Source organism: Lolium rigidum, chromosome 6 (assembly GCF_022539505.1).
Source record: "Lolium rigidum isolate FL_2022 chromosome 6, APGP_CSIRO_Lrig_0.1, whole genome shotgun sequence".
Classification (NCBI taxonomy): Eukaryota; Viridiplantae; Streptophyta; class Magnoliopsida; order Poales; family Poaceae; genus Lolium; species Lolium rigidum.
Window position 1 is genome coordinate 159,170,766 of NC_061513.1, and position 16,204 is coordinate 159,186,969.

A 16,204-nucleotide genomic window follows, 5' to 3' on the forward strand; every position below is an offset into this window, starting at 1 on the left:
TGTCGGCCCAAGTATCGGCTAGGATCGAGCGGTCGTCCTGCGTCAGCAGGTTTTGACGCACGCCGCGCACTTGTACAACCAATCGCACGGAGCGCACTATTTAAACAGGTTGATTTTTTCATGGGAAAGCGAGGTGGGACTAAACATGGCTTGGTTACACATCGCGCGCGTCATTAAAAAAAGCTACAGCCAAGCGCTTGCTCACTGCTACCGCTGCCACCCCTGGTCCCGCACTCGATGCATCCGCTGCATTTCTGGGCCTCGTGCGTTTGTGTGCATGCACGCATGCATGCATATGATGAGGATGAGCCTGCTGATACTATGTAGCACCTAGTACTTTGCTATGCATGTTTTCCGCTTTGCTAGCTTGAGGGAATTTAATGCTAGTGATTGTTTTACGGTAGATCCGTTCGCTGTACATGCATTTTTTTCGTTTTATGTGACCATGTGTCGTACATACTTGTCTTGTAATATACTGTCACAAGTTCACTAGTAGCTAAATTATGTGGGAAAATATTTTCTAGGTGGGCAAATAAATACTTTTGAGCGAGGGAACAAATCACTATACGCTAGGGAACAACAGACAACATTACAGGGAACAAGAAATATACATCCAAGAACACAACCTTTTGTGGAACTGATTTTCAGGAACAAAATGAGCTAATCTTTCGGAACAAAGGAACAACTCAATGTACACTAGAGAACAACAGAAAACACCACATGAATAATACACCCGAGAACAATAGCCTTTGTGAAACTAATTTTTCGGAACAAAAATAATAAACTTTGTAGAGAAAAAGAAATAACTCGCTATACACTAGGGAACAACATACAACATCACAGGGAACACGAAATATACATCCGAGAACAAAATCCTTCGTGGAACTAATTTTCAGGAACATAAGGAACGGATCTTTCAAAACAAAAGAACAAGTTACTATATAGTGGGGAACAATAAAGAACACCACGGGGAACAAGAAAAATACACACGGGAACAATAGCCTTTGTGGAACTAATTTCTCTAGAACGAAAGTAAGAAATCTTCATGGAAAAAAGAAATAACTTGCTATACACTAGGGAACAACAGACTACATCATAGGGAACAAGAAATATACATCCGAGAACAAAATTCTTCATGGAAATAATTTTTGGAACGAAAGGAACGAATCTTTCAAAAAAAATAGAACAACTCACTATATAGTAGGGAACAACAAAGAACACCACGGGGAACAAGGAAAATACACACAGGAACAATGGCCTTTGCGGAACTAGTTTTTGAAACGAAAGGAGCAAATCTTTCGAACAAAAGAACATCTCACTATATACAAGGGAACAACGGATAACATCACAAGGAACAACAACAACAAAAAAACACTCGGAACAAATGCTTTTGTAGAACTAATTTTCGGAAACAAAAGAGCAATTCTAGTTCTTAAAGAATACAAAAAAAAGTTGAAATAAACGATACAAAAAATCCAGAAAAGAAACATACCACAAAAATAAAACAGAATTGGAAGGAAGAGATACGTACGTATCTTAGCAGTACAAAATTTCCTAGCTAAAAAGCTCTCACTAGTGGAGAAACAAAACATGACGTGGCCGGCCTACTCTTTTTTGTGTGGTACGTGGCCGGCCAACTACCACACAAACCAGCCAGCTGTTGTACAGAACGAACAAAAAACGAACCATCTCTTCTACCGAACGAAAGAACCAAGCGACCAGATACCTTAAACGGGCCGAGCCCAGTATGAAATTCCTTCAGCGCAACCGTACTCCCTAGCGCGCGCGCGCTAGTGAGCACCCGCTCCTCCCTGGCGCTCGTGCGCCCTGGAGCTTCCAGCTCGCTGAACGATCAGCTAGTTGGGCCAACGAGCGTTGTCGGCCCAAGTATCGGCTAGGATCGAGCGGTCGTCCTGCGTCAGCAGGTTTTGACGCACGCCGCGCACTTGTACAACCAATCGCACGGAGCGCACTATTTAAACAGGTTGATTTTTTCATGGGAAAGCGAGGTGGGACTAAACATGGCTTGGTTACACATCGCGCGCGTCATTAAAAAAAGCTACAGCCAAGCGCTTGCTCACTGCTACCGCTGCCACCCCTGGTCCCGCACTCGATGCATCCGCTGCATTTCTGGGCCTCGTGCGTTTGTGTGCATGCACGCATGCATGCATATGATGAGGATGAGCCTGCTGATACTATGTAGCACCTAGTACTTTGCTATGCATGTTTTCCGCTTTGCTAGCTTGAGGGAATTTAATGCTAGTGATTGTTTCTGGTAGATCCGTTCGCTGTACATGCATTTTTTTCGTTTTATGTGACCATGTGTCGTACATACTTGTCTTGTAATATACTGTCACAAGTTCACTAGTAGCTAAATTATGTGGGAAAATATTTTCTAGGTGGGCAAATAAATACTTTTGAGCGAGGGAACAAATCACTATACGCTAGGGAACAACAGACAACATTACAGGGAACAAGAAATATACATCCAGGAACACAACCTTTTGTGGAACTGATTTTCAGGAACAAAATGAGCTAATCTTTCGGAACAAAGGAACAACTCAATGTACACTAGAGAACAACAGAAAACACCACATGAATAATACACCCGAGAACAATAGCCTTTGTGAAACTAATTTTCTGGAACAAAAATAATAAACTTTGTAGAGAAAAAGAAATAACTCGCTATACACTAGGGAACAACATACAACATCACAGGGAACACGAAATATACATCCGAGAACAAAATCCTTCGTGGAACTAATTTTCAGGAACATAAGGAACGGATCTTTCAAAACAAAAGAACAAGTCACTATATAGTGGGGAACAATAAAGAACACCACGGGGAACAAGAAAAATACACACGGGAACAATAGCCTTTGTGGAACTAATTTCTCTAGAACGAAAGTAAGAAATCTTCATGGAAAAAAGAAATAACTTGCTATACACTAGGGAACAACGAGACTACATCATAGGGAACAAGAAATATACATCCGAGAACAAAATTCTTCATGGAAATAATTTTTGGAACGAAAGGAACGAATCTTTCAAAAAAAATAGAACAACTCACTATATAGTAGGGAACAACAAAGAACACCACGGGGAACAAGGAAAATACACACAGGAACAATGGCCTTTGCGGAACTAGTTTTTGAAACGAAAGGAACAAATCTTTCAGAACAAAAGAACATCTCACTATATACAAGGGAACAACGGATAACATCACAAGGAACAACAACAACAAAAAAACACTCGGAACAAATGCTTTTGTAGAACTAATTTTCGGAAACAAAAGAGCAATTCTAGTTCTTAAAGAATACAAAAAAAAAGTTGAAATAAACGATACAAAAAATCCAGAAAAGAAACATACCACAAAAATAAAACAGAATTGGAAGGAAGAGATACGTACGTATCTTAGCAGTACAAAATTTCCTAGCTAAAAAGCTCTCACTAGTGGAGAAACAAAACATGACGTGGCCGGCCTACTCTTTTTTGTGTGGTACGTGGCCGGCCAACTACCACACAAACCAGCCAGCTGTTGTACAGAACGAACAAAAAACGAACCATCTCTTCTACCGAACGAAAGAACCAAGCGACCAGATACCTTAAACGGGCCGAGCCCAGTATGAAATTCCTTCAGCGCAACCGTACTCCCTAGCGCGCGCGCTAGTGAGCAGTTTCCGGAGCGAACGATCGGCTCCGCATATACACCCTCGAACCATCGATTTCTATGGGCTCGGCCCATTTAAGCTTAACGGACGCTCGTTTGTTTCACTGTTTATGTATTCCCGCCCGATACTACATGTTTCTCCATTTCAGCTTTGGGTTTGGCTACATGCGTGCATGTTTCATTGCCTTTTCGTGCGCATGTCTGTTCTTTATTCTCCACGTAAAATAGTGCGTTCTTTATCAGCAAGCGCTTATTTGTTTCAGTTTTGAGGTTGCTTTTTTTTCACTCTCTTCTCGCGCATGGTAGAAGATTTAACTCAGGCTAAAACAGTAGAATAAGGCGTCACGGCTCAAGTTCATAAAAAACGCAGATGGGGAAAATTGTTTCGACGTAACCGGTAAATTTAAAAATCACTGAAAAAGTGCAAATTTATATCCATGTAATACATTGACTGCATTGGACATAGAAATTATGTTGACTTGCTGCAGTTTTCTGAGAAACATCAAATCTACATTTTTTAATTTAAATATGTGGATAAGGATAAGTCGAAAGTATTAATGAATTATTAATAAATTTAAATTTAAGAAATTTGAATGGTTTACGAAATTTTAAGTTTAAGAAATTTGAATGGTTTCTTGATTATGAATTTTGAAGTGGTATCAATTTGAACAAAATTTTAGCAAGCAAGAAACAAAAAGTGATCGGTTTCCCACCTTGAAGTTTTTTTGTCTTACCTGAACGGATTTTGATTTTAAACATTCATGAATTTGAACAGTTTTTGAATATGATAATTTATGTTACTCAAAAACGAATTTAACTTTAAACATTTAGAATTTTGAACATTTTTTCACATTGAACATTTATCTTATTTGTGCGGATTTACACCTTAAGCATTCTTGAAAAACATCCATGTTTCTTGTTTACTTTTTTTTTGCTGCTAAAATAGAAAAACATGAACTGTTTCCTATCTTCAACAATATTAAATGAGCTTAAAAATTGAACAAAAAACCAATTTTCATAAATCTTTGTAATGAACATTTACCTTGGTTAAATGAATTTTAAATTTCAGAAGTTTGAACAGTTTCTTATTTATAAATTTGCAAGTGGTATCTAATTTGAACAATTTTTAGAAAATTAAACAAAACATGAACGGTTTCCCACCTTGAACATTTGTATTACAAATTTGAACATTTTTGTATTGAACAAAAAATGAACGGTTTCCCACCTCGAACAATTTTTGTATTGAACATTTACCTTGGTTGAACAGATTTTCTGATTGAAAAAATGTTCAAATTTTATAATTGTTCAAATAAAAAATGTTCAAATTAGAAAATTGCTCATATTTATAAAATGTAAAAATAAAAAATTTCATATTTAAAAATTTTCAAAAACAAAAAAATTCATATTTAAAACATGTTCATATTTTAAAATGTTTAAATTCAAAAACGTTCAAAAAATAAAAATGTCAGATTTTTATGAAAAAAATAATAAAAAGGAAAAAGTTCTATATTTTTTAATCCATGAACATTTTTCAGAACGGTGAATACTATTCGAACCAAGTGAAAATTTTCTTTAAACTGATCGGTATAGTTTGAACTCATGAACATTTTTTTTGATTCGGAGAACAAACTTATTTAGACTTTGATTTTTTCATAATATAAATATATTCGAATAATTATTTTTTTTTAATTAATGAACACAATATAGAAATAAAAAGGAAAAAGGAGAAGAGAAGAAAATAATACATATGAAAATAGGAAAACAGGAAAAAAAAATAGAAAAAAACGAGTAAAAGTTCAATTTCAAAATGTTTAAATTCAAAAAATATTCAAACTAGAAAGATGTTCTCATTTAGAAAAGATTTAAATCTAAAAAAGGAAAAAAATTGGAAAGTGTTCAAATTTGAAAGTTGTTCAGTTACTAAAAACGTTCAATTTTAAAAATGTTCAAATTTGAAATTTGTTTGAATTTTAAAAATTCTTCAGATTTTCAAGTTGCTTATATCAGAAAAAGGATAGTACAGAAAAAAGACGAAAGATCGAAAAAAAAGAAACTGAACAGAAAAGAAAACCGGATAAGAACCAGGAAAGTAGGAAATATATGGCATTGGTCGGAACGCATGAAAATCCCAAAACAGCAACCGATCGCTTGTAATGGGCCGGCCCAACAAATCCACCTCTGTGCGGCGTGCCGGATAGAGCCCGCATTGAGCGATGAATAGGAATCGCCGTCTGGCCCTATGCCTCGCTTCGCTTGTAGCGAAACTCGTTCACGTACCTGCTCCCAGCCGCAGGACATTGTGTAGTTGCTGCCAGCCAAAGAGCCACCAAGATCGATGTACCGCAGGCGGGTAAGAAGCTGGAGCATCCACTTTGATTGTTCCTGTGGTGTAATGAAGAAACAACGTTGGTATGATGTGTGCTCCGTTCTCTGAAAAAAATTATCTTGATCTGCCTGTTGGTCTGAACCAAAATAGCATTCTGATGGGCAGAAGATGGAAATCAGGTTTCGGTGCAAAGCTATTTCTTTTATTGCAAAGATCCTGCATCAATCAGAGCAAACCTGTATCGAGAGCCTTTCCTGAACTCCCAAGAGCACCAGAGCTTCGTGGACCATGCATGTGTGAGCCTCTTCCCTGACCTTTTTTGTTTTGTTTTGAGAATCTCCTCTTCCCTAACCTGACAACATATGTTTGTACTATCCGGGATATCCAACGCAGGGATTGAAAGTAGTATGTGACATCACCGGCTACTCTTATTGATTGCATCACCGGCTTCCTCTAGCAATGATACATCATACATGGATCTTCATCAGCGATTTATTCTGCAGATCACTGCCACGCTTGTTTTATTTAATCAGTTGAATCATGCGAAGCTAAACAATACTAAACCATCAATTGGTATAAAACTAAAACAAATTGGAACATAAGATTTTTTACTAGCAAAATATACTGTATTTATCGGATTGCGGACATTTCGATTTATCTTATTAATCTGTTGCAACTCTCCCCGACTATTTGTTATCAGCAATGTATGAACTATTTTAGAAATCGTGTATTTGTTGTCAACGAAATCCTGTATTTGTTGTCAACGAGTGACTCAACCAGCATTCTCGGGGCTCAGGGTAGCAACGACGCATCCCGAGCACAACTAGCCAGCCACTTGCATGCATGAGGACGGACAACCCTCACGGACATATGGGTTAGGATTTCGAGAGAACCGTAGGAAGTGGAGCCAGCAGGACAGTGGAAATTGGGAGGGCATGTGTCGAAGGAACGACACTTGTGTAGGATGTAGGGCCTCGTCGCCGCCGACAATGATGTCACACTTGTGGCGGAGGCAGTCAGTCAGTGCAGAGCGGATCTGGAGACCTCCCTGTCAATGACACTTTGTCCGGTCAAAAGTATTTGGAAAACAACCCGTAGCAACGCACGGGTATATTTCCTAGTAATACTCTAAAGAAAATTAGCTTTTTCGGTCGATTACTTTTACCATTTAGCATTGATAAATAATGAGTAGAGCGGTTGATAAATTTGTGAGCTAAAAATGCTTCCATAATGCTCTAAATAAAATTAACTTTTCGGGCCGATTACTTTTCCCATTTACCATCGATAAATAATGGGCAGAGCGGTTGATAAATTGTGAGCTAAAATTGTTTCCATAATACTCTAATTAAATTAGTTTTTTAGATCGATAAATTTTCACATTTTACCGTTGATAAATGATGGGCGGAGGGGTTGATAAATTTGAGAGCTAAAAATATTCCAAAGATATTCTAAATAAAATTAGCTTTTCGGGTAGATAACATTTCATATTTACCTTTGATGAATAATGGGTGGAGGGGATGGTAAATTATGAGCTAAAATATTCTAAAATATTCAAAATGAAATTATCTTTTCGCTTGTCCCTTCTCCCGTACCTACCTGTACCCTTTATGGGTCCTCCGCCCGGTTTTACAGGTTCATAGGAACCCCTTCCAGGTATGCTTCGTTTATGACCTTTTTTTACTCGTAGTTGAAACCTCGCAAACTTTTTATCTGGAAAGTTTGATTTCATATTGAAGTTTCAACCCGTTCAAGGCATAATTTGGAAGTAGAGAACTCGAATCCAAAGCCGAAGTTCAGCAGGAAAATTAGAACCGGAAGTTTGACGATTACACAATTAACACTAACAGAGCCTCGGTATTGTTATCCTCAAATTGCTTTTATAGCTCAAGTCCCTCTCTTATCCCTTCAGTTCGAAGGCAATTTGCGTTTGCAGAAAGTTCTTTACTGCAGGTAGAAGTGAGTCAAACCATGTTAGGTTCTGGCTTTTTCTGTCACATCAACGATGACAACTTTAACAGAAACAATCAAAAGCTCACAGCGTAGCAATGCAAGAACCAACAGGAAGAATAAATAAAGAATGGTCCACTGTCACGAAGTGAAGGAACAGCATGGTACACAAGCATGATCTTCTCAGGCACCCACACAAACCTATACAGCACACAAAAGAATTGAACAAGAAAAAACAGGGAGTTAATCCTCCAAGATTCTGCTTGACCTAATAGCTCGGCCTAAAATTTTAGCTAGTAAAATTCTGACGTGCCTACCTTAACCTACTAATATTTCCTACTTTGCCTTGGTGATGAACGAAGTTGCTCTGACTGACCAATGAACATGAGTGCTCATGACATGAGATACATTCATAAGCGGCAGGACTCACGACTGAGACCGGTCTGATGTTGAACTGCCAGTTCTTTCTACCTTGTTTGCAAATTCAGCCGAATTTGATCCTTCTGTGATAGACTCGATGTCCATGCTTCCTGTGCGACTTCTCCTGTTTCTCCGATCCTTCAAAAATGAAGAAATGTTAGGAAAATTTTATGCTTATTGCTTGTACACAATGCTAAGCTTTCAGTCATTTACCTCCCGGTATGGAACTTCTTCAGACTCGAGCATCCTTGCAACCTGGCCCATCTTAGGTCTCTTTTCTGAGTCAGGATCAACACACCTTAGTGCGATTAGCAGAGCTCGCTTAAGAGCCCTAATAGTTGGTCTAATCTCTAGGATTGGATCAACCACTTCTTCTGCTCTCCGGTTGGCTATCATCATTTTGAGCCACTCAACAAGATTAACCTAATGAGAGGATTCATTATCATCTCAATACAAATACATACTCATTTTAAATTAAATAAAAATTACTTGAGTAAGTTGAATCACACATGCATAATGATTAAAAAAAGTTAAAAAGTGCTAAGTGGTCCCATGGACACGGTACTAGACTATGGCTATAACAGTGTGTCAAACATTGGTACTTAAGGTTTAAATAACACTGGTACGATGAGAAAATAAATAAAGGAAGGGAGGATAGAATGAAGAGGTCCACCGAACAAAAAATTACGCCTCGAGCTCCCATTCCATGCTCAGACTATCTGAAGTCCTAAACCCTGAAGTTCTAACCCAGAATTTGACCAGCTAATACTTAACTAACATGTCATTTAACCTGAACGCTGGACTCAGAGGCATTTCGCCACCACTGCTGATGTCGTGGAGCGGTTTCAGAAAGATGCATACGTTTATTAAGGGATATACCAAAATGTGTCAAAACCACAAACTGCTATCTGCTTTACTCTCCATACATGAACCATATGGCTGATCCTAGCCTCGTAGGTCAGCCATGGCCTGATGTCCTGGCAACCTCTCAAACGGCCACCAACATATATCTTCTGGCGCTAACCATTGCTTTCCAGAGACCCTCCAAAGTTGGCAAGGGGAAGAAACTCGGTGGTGTGTCCCCCATTTCGAAAAGAAAAGAAACTCGGTGGTGTGTCTGCTCCAGCAATCTCATGCAGCAGCTGCCTGACAAGTGATGCTTACAAAGGAAGAACTGGCAAGAGTTCCACCTCTATGCCAATCGATGCATCTGATGGATGCTCCATTTATATCTACCTTGAACGATGCTTTCCTATCTTGTATGGTGTTGTAGTTCCGGATAATAGCAGAGGAGAGATAAATTCAATGTATCTTATATTTTATTTACTGAGCTATCACCACATAATCAACAAAGGTGGCGAAACCTTTGAAGAATCCAGCCTATTCGAAGTTTTGGATGTAATTACTCAGTTTTAAAGTTTAGTCGTTAAGATCCTGGAAAACATGAAATCAAGTCATTCAAATAAAAAGAAACTCCAGTTGTTTACCTCATTGGCAGAGCGGCTATAATCAACAGGGTCTCTTCCAGTCACAGTTTCCAACAAGAGAACACCAAAACTATAAACATCGCTCTTTTCATTTAACATCCCAGTATTAGCATATTCGGGTGCAACATATCTAAAGCAAGAAAAAATGGATCAGAAAAGATAAATCTCCTTTAAGCATGGTGAAGTAATTATGCAAAAGACGACGTATAAAGGATAAATATGGGTGAGGACAATACCCAAATGTCCCCATCACTCTAGTAGTAATGTGGCTTTTATCTGACCCCAACATCTTGGCCCATCCAAAGTCAGAGACCTTGCCGTTGAATTCATTGTCAATCAAGATGTTGCTAGATTTTATATCCCGATGTACAACTTTTGGTTCTATAGCTTCATGAAGGTAAGCAAGTCTGCAATCAAATAAGTTTAGACAGCAGAAAGGATTTGTATCTGGTAGACTGAGAAAATGATGAAACTTACGCTTTTGCAGTGCCTATAACGACCTTCATGCGATTTTCCCAGGTAAAAACACCATGCTGACGCATAGCTCCATGTAGCCACTGCTCCAAGTTACCATTGTTCACAAACTCATAAACTAGCATCCTGTTAAAAGAACACACAGTTATATTGTGGCACTGTGCATTATAAAGATGCAACAACACATTTCTACGCCAGTGGTGCCGATTGTCGCCTAAGAAACTAATGACTACATCTACACATAAGGACAATTAATTGTCACTAAATTGCGGAAGTGTAAGAGAGTATGGTACAACTGTAGTTCCTACCAGACGAAAACAAAAACTCATGGTGTTCTTTTGCCATATAATAGTTCACTAGTTTTTCCTAAGATCATAATAGACATCAAATGATCTATACACGATCTTCCACACATGGCATGTAGCAGACCATTTCTCTAGCTGGACCAAATTCACACTGAACCCACTTGAATCCTATCTCTACTTCCCCATTCTGTAAATTGCACTGCATTTGCAAAATTTAGCCGGCAGGATATCCGTATCATCCTTTGTAACCACATGCTTTGCAGACTCGAGAGGTACAAATGTATGATAGGGCGGGCATTGTTTGGTTTCTAGTTCCTGGAAACAGAAGATGTAAAAAATCCACAAAATTTACAATGAGACATAGTCTATTGATATTCTTTGCGCAGTATAGTGAACTATCAAACCAAAACAAAAAGCGTTGTAAGTCACAATTTTCTGATAGCTTTATCAAGGCTCGATAGTTCAGACCCTACACAAACTGAACATCACAGCAGCATTCAGATTTGCCCAGTATAAAGCATACAGATATAAAACAGAAGATGCATTTATAAAACAGAAGATGCATTTACTTAGGAAAGACCAATTTGCTATCAGTTGCACCGAAGCATGTAGGCTGCTGAAAGGGGAAAATAAAAGAGAGAGAGGTGAGGTGACTGATGCCTGGCACCTCACATACCTATTAACTCCTTCAACACAGTATCCCAACAGACGAACCAGATTCTTGTGGCGTACATGGCCAATAGCCTCAACCTCCACTCTGAATTCCTTCTCAGCTTGCCCCCTGTAAACCCAACGATGATGCAAATGGTTGGAACAAGCATAAAGATGAAAGCAGTAGCTAAACGCTGAAAGTGAGCTTACATATTGTTAAAGATCTTCTTGATGGCAACTTCAGTTCCATTCACTAGACGGCCACGATAAACCACTCCGTAGCCACCCTCTCCTAGCACATTCTCCTTCGAGAAACGGTTGGTTGCAAACTCAAGGTCACGCAGAGTAAACCAGTGTCCCCAGCCAAGATGAGAGAACTCAGGAAGGCCAACCAGGGGCGACGCCGACACGAACGCCGCCGGAGAATACGGTTTCCTGCCATGCCCCGAGCTGCCATCCTCCCCAGAATGCACGCTGCCGACGCGGTCCACATTGCAGACCGAGCTCCCCTGGCTCACGTTATCATGATCCGAGGACTTGCTCAGCGCCACGTGCCCCGGCGCCTTCCCGGGCTCCCGGCTCGCGTGCTTGCTGTCCTGCGGCGGGAAGCTCGGGTGGTCGCGCTCGTGCATCGTCTGCGCGAGGCTGCGGCCGCCGCCGCCGACCCTGTCGACGGGGATCTCCTTGGAGTAGATGGGGATCTGCGTCTGGCTGAGGGTGTCCTTGGTCCTCTTGGTCCTGCGACGGGACGCCGCCCAGATACATATCATCAGCAGGATGGCCACCAGGAGCGCGACCACGCCGATCGCGATCCACACCCACAGCGTCAGGCCAAGGACCTTCCTCAGCATCTCTGCACTCAGATCACTCATGGCGGCTGCTGTTGTGCTAAGAACTTTCGGAGTATGATTCAGTTGCGCCGAGTGGAAGTAGATCCACTGCTAGGCATCAGCAGCAAGCGTCGATGAGTTCTTCTCCCTGGAGAAGGACAGTGACGCAGTTAGATACCATTCGGCTGCTGATGCATTGTAGACAATGAACGCATCTTATGTATAAACAAACTGGTCTTTCCTCGCAAGAAGGAAGAAGAGAAGAAAATTCCGCCTCTGTACTACTACGCATGATTTCTGCTCCGTACCCCCAATAATTGCTCCCAAGAGAAATGCACAAGTTTTTTTCTTTCCATGTATCATGTATGTAAGTAAGATGCATCGAAATCGACAGCCAAGTGGGCTGGAAAGAAGATGCTTGATCCTAGCATGGCAGTGCCGCCACTTGAGAAGGAAATTAAGGCTCACCTGTTTCTGCAACAGAGCCTCCATCCGCTCATTCCTCAAGCAAAGAAGCTGAAAGAAAGGGAAGAGGCAAGAACGAGGCGAAATTAAGACCCGTAACGTACAGCTGATGAAGCTAGAAACCTGAGATGTGAAAATGCAAGCAAAGGAAAAGCCAACCTGGAATCCAACCTGTAGCACCAATGGAGATGGGGAACCTCAGAGAGAGAGAGGAGGAGGACAGAAAGAGAAATGTGATGTAAGTAGAAGAGGGGAGGTGGTGGATGATGCAGGTTGTGGCATTGAAGGCTGGATCGGGAAGAAGAAGTGAGGAGGAGAAACGGGTGAGGGAGGCAATTAAAGAAATGACGTGGTAGTAGTAGTAGAGTGGTGAAATGGTGAGAGCGAGAGGAGATGGAAGAAGAAGATGGGTGAGATCAGCAGACGAGGAGGAGAGAGAGGCAGCGTGCTGGTCTGCAGGATAAGGTCAACTGACAGAATATAATAACTGCATGTGTTGGCATGACAAAGAAACAGGGTTCGTGGATTCAGGCTGGCTGGCTCTGGGACAGCCTTGTCCACTATCTTTTGCTTCCCCGCCGGCCCACGCCGAGCTCTCACCAAGCTCTGTGTTGTTTTGCGGAAAACTATTCCCGCCGGGTCTGCAAAATTCTTGGTGCATGCCGGGACACAGCTGTCCCTGCTCATCAAATTCTCCCCGGATCCTCTGCGGCGGCCTTTAGCCTCGGTATTGGAGTTCACATAAGACGTGCACTTTTACATCAAGGACCTGAAAATAAAATTAAAACACAACCCGGTCCTTCTTCACCGCAGTGATGAGATGACCTCAACGGCTGAGCCAACAATGTGGCGTCTTCGGGAACGAACCAGTTGGGACGGCAACTCCAAAATAGCATGGAAGCACGACAAGGAACAACCACCGTCATGTGGCTAAGAACATTTCCCCACCGTTACTGTTTTATGTGTTAGATAACAATATTAGTGATGATCTAATGATATGTTAAGTGGTGCATGATGGGTGTACAAGTTTTTCTTATCACCATGGAACCCAAAAAATTGCGGAATCATGTGCTGCTAATGAAAAGGGTGCAGATTTCACCTCTAGGCCGGATTATCCGATTATTTGGAGGGCTGGATTATTGGCACTAACCCGTCGCACGGATAATAGCTAAAGACTTTAGCGCGATGAAATGCGCGAGCCCCATTATACACCCCGGATATTTGGGCGGAAATTTCGTTTTGGGCTGGATTTTTCAGTAAGCCAGATAATCCACCCCCCTAGTTTGCCCAACGGCTTCATTTCTGGAGGGGGGGGGGGGGGTATTTCAACCTCAAGTTGCTCGATTTGCTCAAGAAGAAACCCTAAAGCTGATCCACGAAATTCACCAGATCTCTTCCCTCAACCAATCAAAGCTCTTGATCTTTGGAGAATCGAAGGAGAAGACCAAGATCTACATCCTCAGCTAAGAGATTTGGTTTCCCCCCTCGTTCACTTGAGGGCCCTTTGGCTAGAGTTTCCTTTGGAAACCCTAGTTGTTTGTTTACTCCATTGATAACTTGTTGTAGTTGTGTTGTAACAGCCTTGGGAGGCTCCAATTCTAGTGTGAATGTGTGTCCCAAGAAACATGTAAAGGCCCGGTTTCTGCCCCGAGGAAATCCCTTATTGGACAAGTGAGCTAGGCCTTTGTGGTGGTGCTCACCGGAGAATATGGGGAGGCCTTCGTGGCGTCGGTTAGGCTTTCGTGGCAACCACACCCCTCCAACGTAAACGTACTTCCCCTCAAAAGGAAGGAACTACGGAAATCATATCGTTTGTATCTTCGGGTGTTCCACTCTCGATTACATCTATCTTTTATTGTGTTTATTGCATCTTGCTTAGTGCTATCTTGGTTAGTTGTGTAGCTTGTCATCTAGGTAAATTCACTTAGTTGCATATCTAGAGAATTTACCTTTCGTGTCTGAAAGTTCAGAGATGGTAAACCTAGAGGGGGTGAATAGGTTTCTACAAATTTCAATTTCTTTGCAATATTAGGCTTTGCGGAATATAGAGGTGAGCCTAATGCAAACTAGATGAGTCACCCTATATGATGATACAAGTAACTCAAGCACGAAGCCTCTCACATGCAGATATAACACAAGTAAAGAGTTCGGTTAGGGATAACCGATAGCACGCGGAGACGAGGGTTTATTCCAGTGTTTCCTTCCTTTGCAAAAAGGTACGTCACGTTTGGAGGGGTGGAGGTCCGACGAAGGATTCCCCCACGAAGGCTCACCCCTATTCTCCAGAGCCTATCCCACAAAGGAATAGCTCACTCACTTGTGGTAAACTTTGAGGCAGCCTCCAAACCTTCACAATCTTGTCAGGAGCAAATCCACAACCCGGATGCTTCCGGACCTCTTTTGCCCACCTAGGATTTCCATGGAATCCTAGAGAGCAAGTATCTCGAATACAAGGGGATAAGATTTGGCTCGGTGGAACTATAGATCAAGGCCTCCTCTAGCATTTCCCTGGAGGGATTTGAGTTTGGGTAGAGGAGGAGGGAGATCTAAGGCTTTTGGTGTTTCTATCAATGGAGTATGAGAGAGAGAGAGCTGAAGAACAGTTTGTAATGTAGTGTCTAACTGTTCAGAGGTAGGAGAAGGGGTATATATAGTGTCACTTGAAATCTGGCCGTTGCAATTTGACACCTCAGCAATTTCTTCGAGGAGCCCGGTCAACCGGGCCTGGGGCTGGTGATAAGGTATTAACTTGTCAATGCCTACAAGTTGTAGACTAGGATTTCGTGGAAAGTAGAGGGCAAGTAGATCTCGAAGGTTTCAGCCAAAAAGGTGCTCGACTGCTAAAAACTAGGGTTGTGTTGACAATGAATCGATCCTTTCTTTCTGCCTCGACTCCCCCTTATATAGGAGGCGGAGCCGAGGGTTTCGTGATGTACAAGTTACAAACAACGGGAGACTCTTTGAGTTCGTCCCGTATAGTTACAAGTCTCTATTCCTAATATATCTCTATCTTCCATATCGACGCTTTATTGGGCTTCCGGGCTTTGTAATCTTCGGGTCGTGGGCTTTCAGTAAACCCCGGGTACCTTCTTCGGCAGGCCCATTAGAGATGCCTATGTCAGTAGTCCCCCGAGATTTTGCTTGAATCGTAGAATCGAGTAAAATCTCCATCATTACAATTAACTCATAATTTCTTCGGGTCACTAGAAAATTTCCATAGAACAATTATATACTGTGCAGGATAATGGTAAATGGGGTTGGTTCATCTGACGGATCAGGTACCAGTTAACTGCTCTTGTGGCAATCCCGCAAAAACCTACTTCAAGGTCAAGTCCCTGGACTCGACTCCGGTATACTGGCGTAATTCGACATGTGCCGCTTAAGGTCTTACCATGATCCGAATTCCAGTCATATTTTATCGAGTATCTAACGCGTCCGTTAGGATTTTTCTTCGCGTCTGTTGACACGGAAAAAAGTAGCAGAGCGCATTCAGGTGCGATACCACGCCACACAGGATGGATCCCGGGGACTACCTTGTGGTGGCGCCTCGTCTCCTTCGGCTACGTCATCGGCACCGTCGTTGCGTGGTGCTAGAGGCATTTGTTAACGCTGGGCTTCTCCAATAGCGG

At 41.6% G+C, this 16,204-nt stretch overlaps 1 protein-coding gene across 1 annotated transcript; it reads right to left on the minus strand.

Annotated features, from left to right (window-relative positions):
• Positions 1–8,042: 8,042 nt before the first annotated feature.
• LOC124660387 (probable receptor-like protein kinase At2g42960) lies at positions 8,043–12,982 on the minus strand. Its single transcript, XM_047198193.1, has 9 exons — positions 12,735–12,982; positions 12,579–12,626; positions 11,491–12,258; positions 11,306–11,410; positions 10,328–10,450; positions 10,087–10,257; positions 9,851–9,980; positions 8,577–8,786; positions 8,043–8,501 (listed from the first exon to the last, which is right to left on the minus strand). The coding sequence occupies exons 3-9, from the start codon at positions 12,150–12,152 to the stop codon at positions 8,370–8,372; spliced, it is 1,533 nt and encodes a 510-aa protein (XP_047054149.1). The 5' UTR covers positions 12,153–12,258; positions 12,579–12,626; positions 12,735–12,982; the 3' UTR covers positions 8,043–8,369.
• Between the last annotated feature and the right edge of the window lie 3,222 nt (positions 12,983–16,204).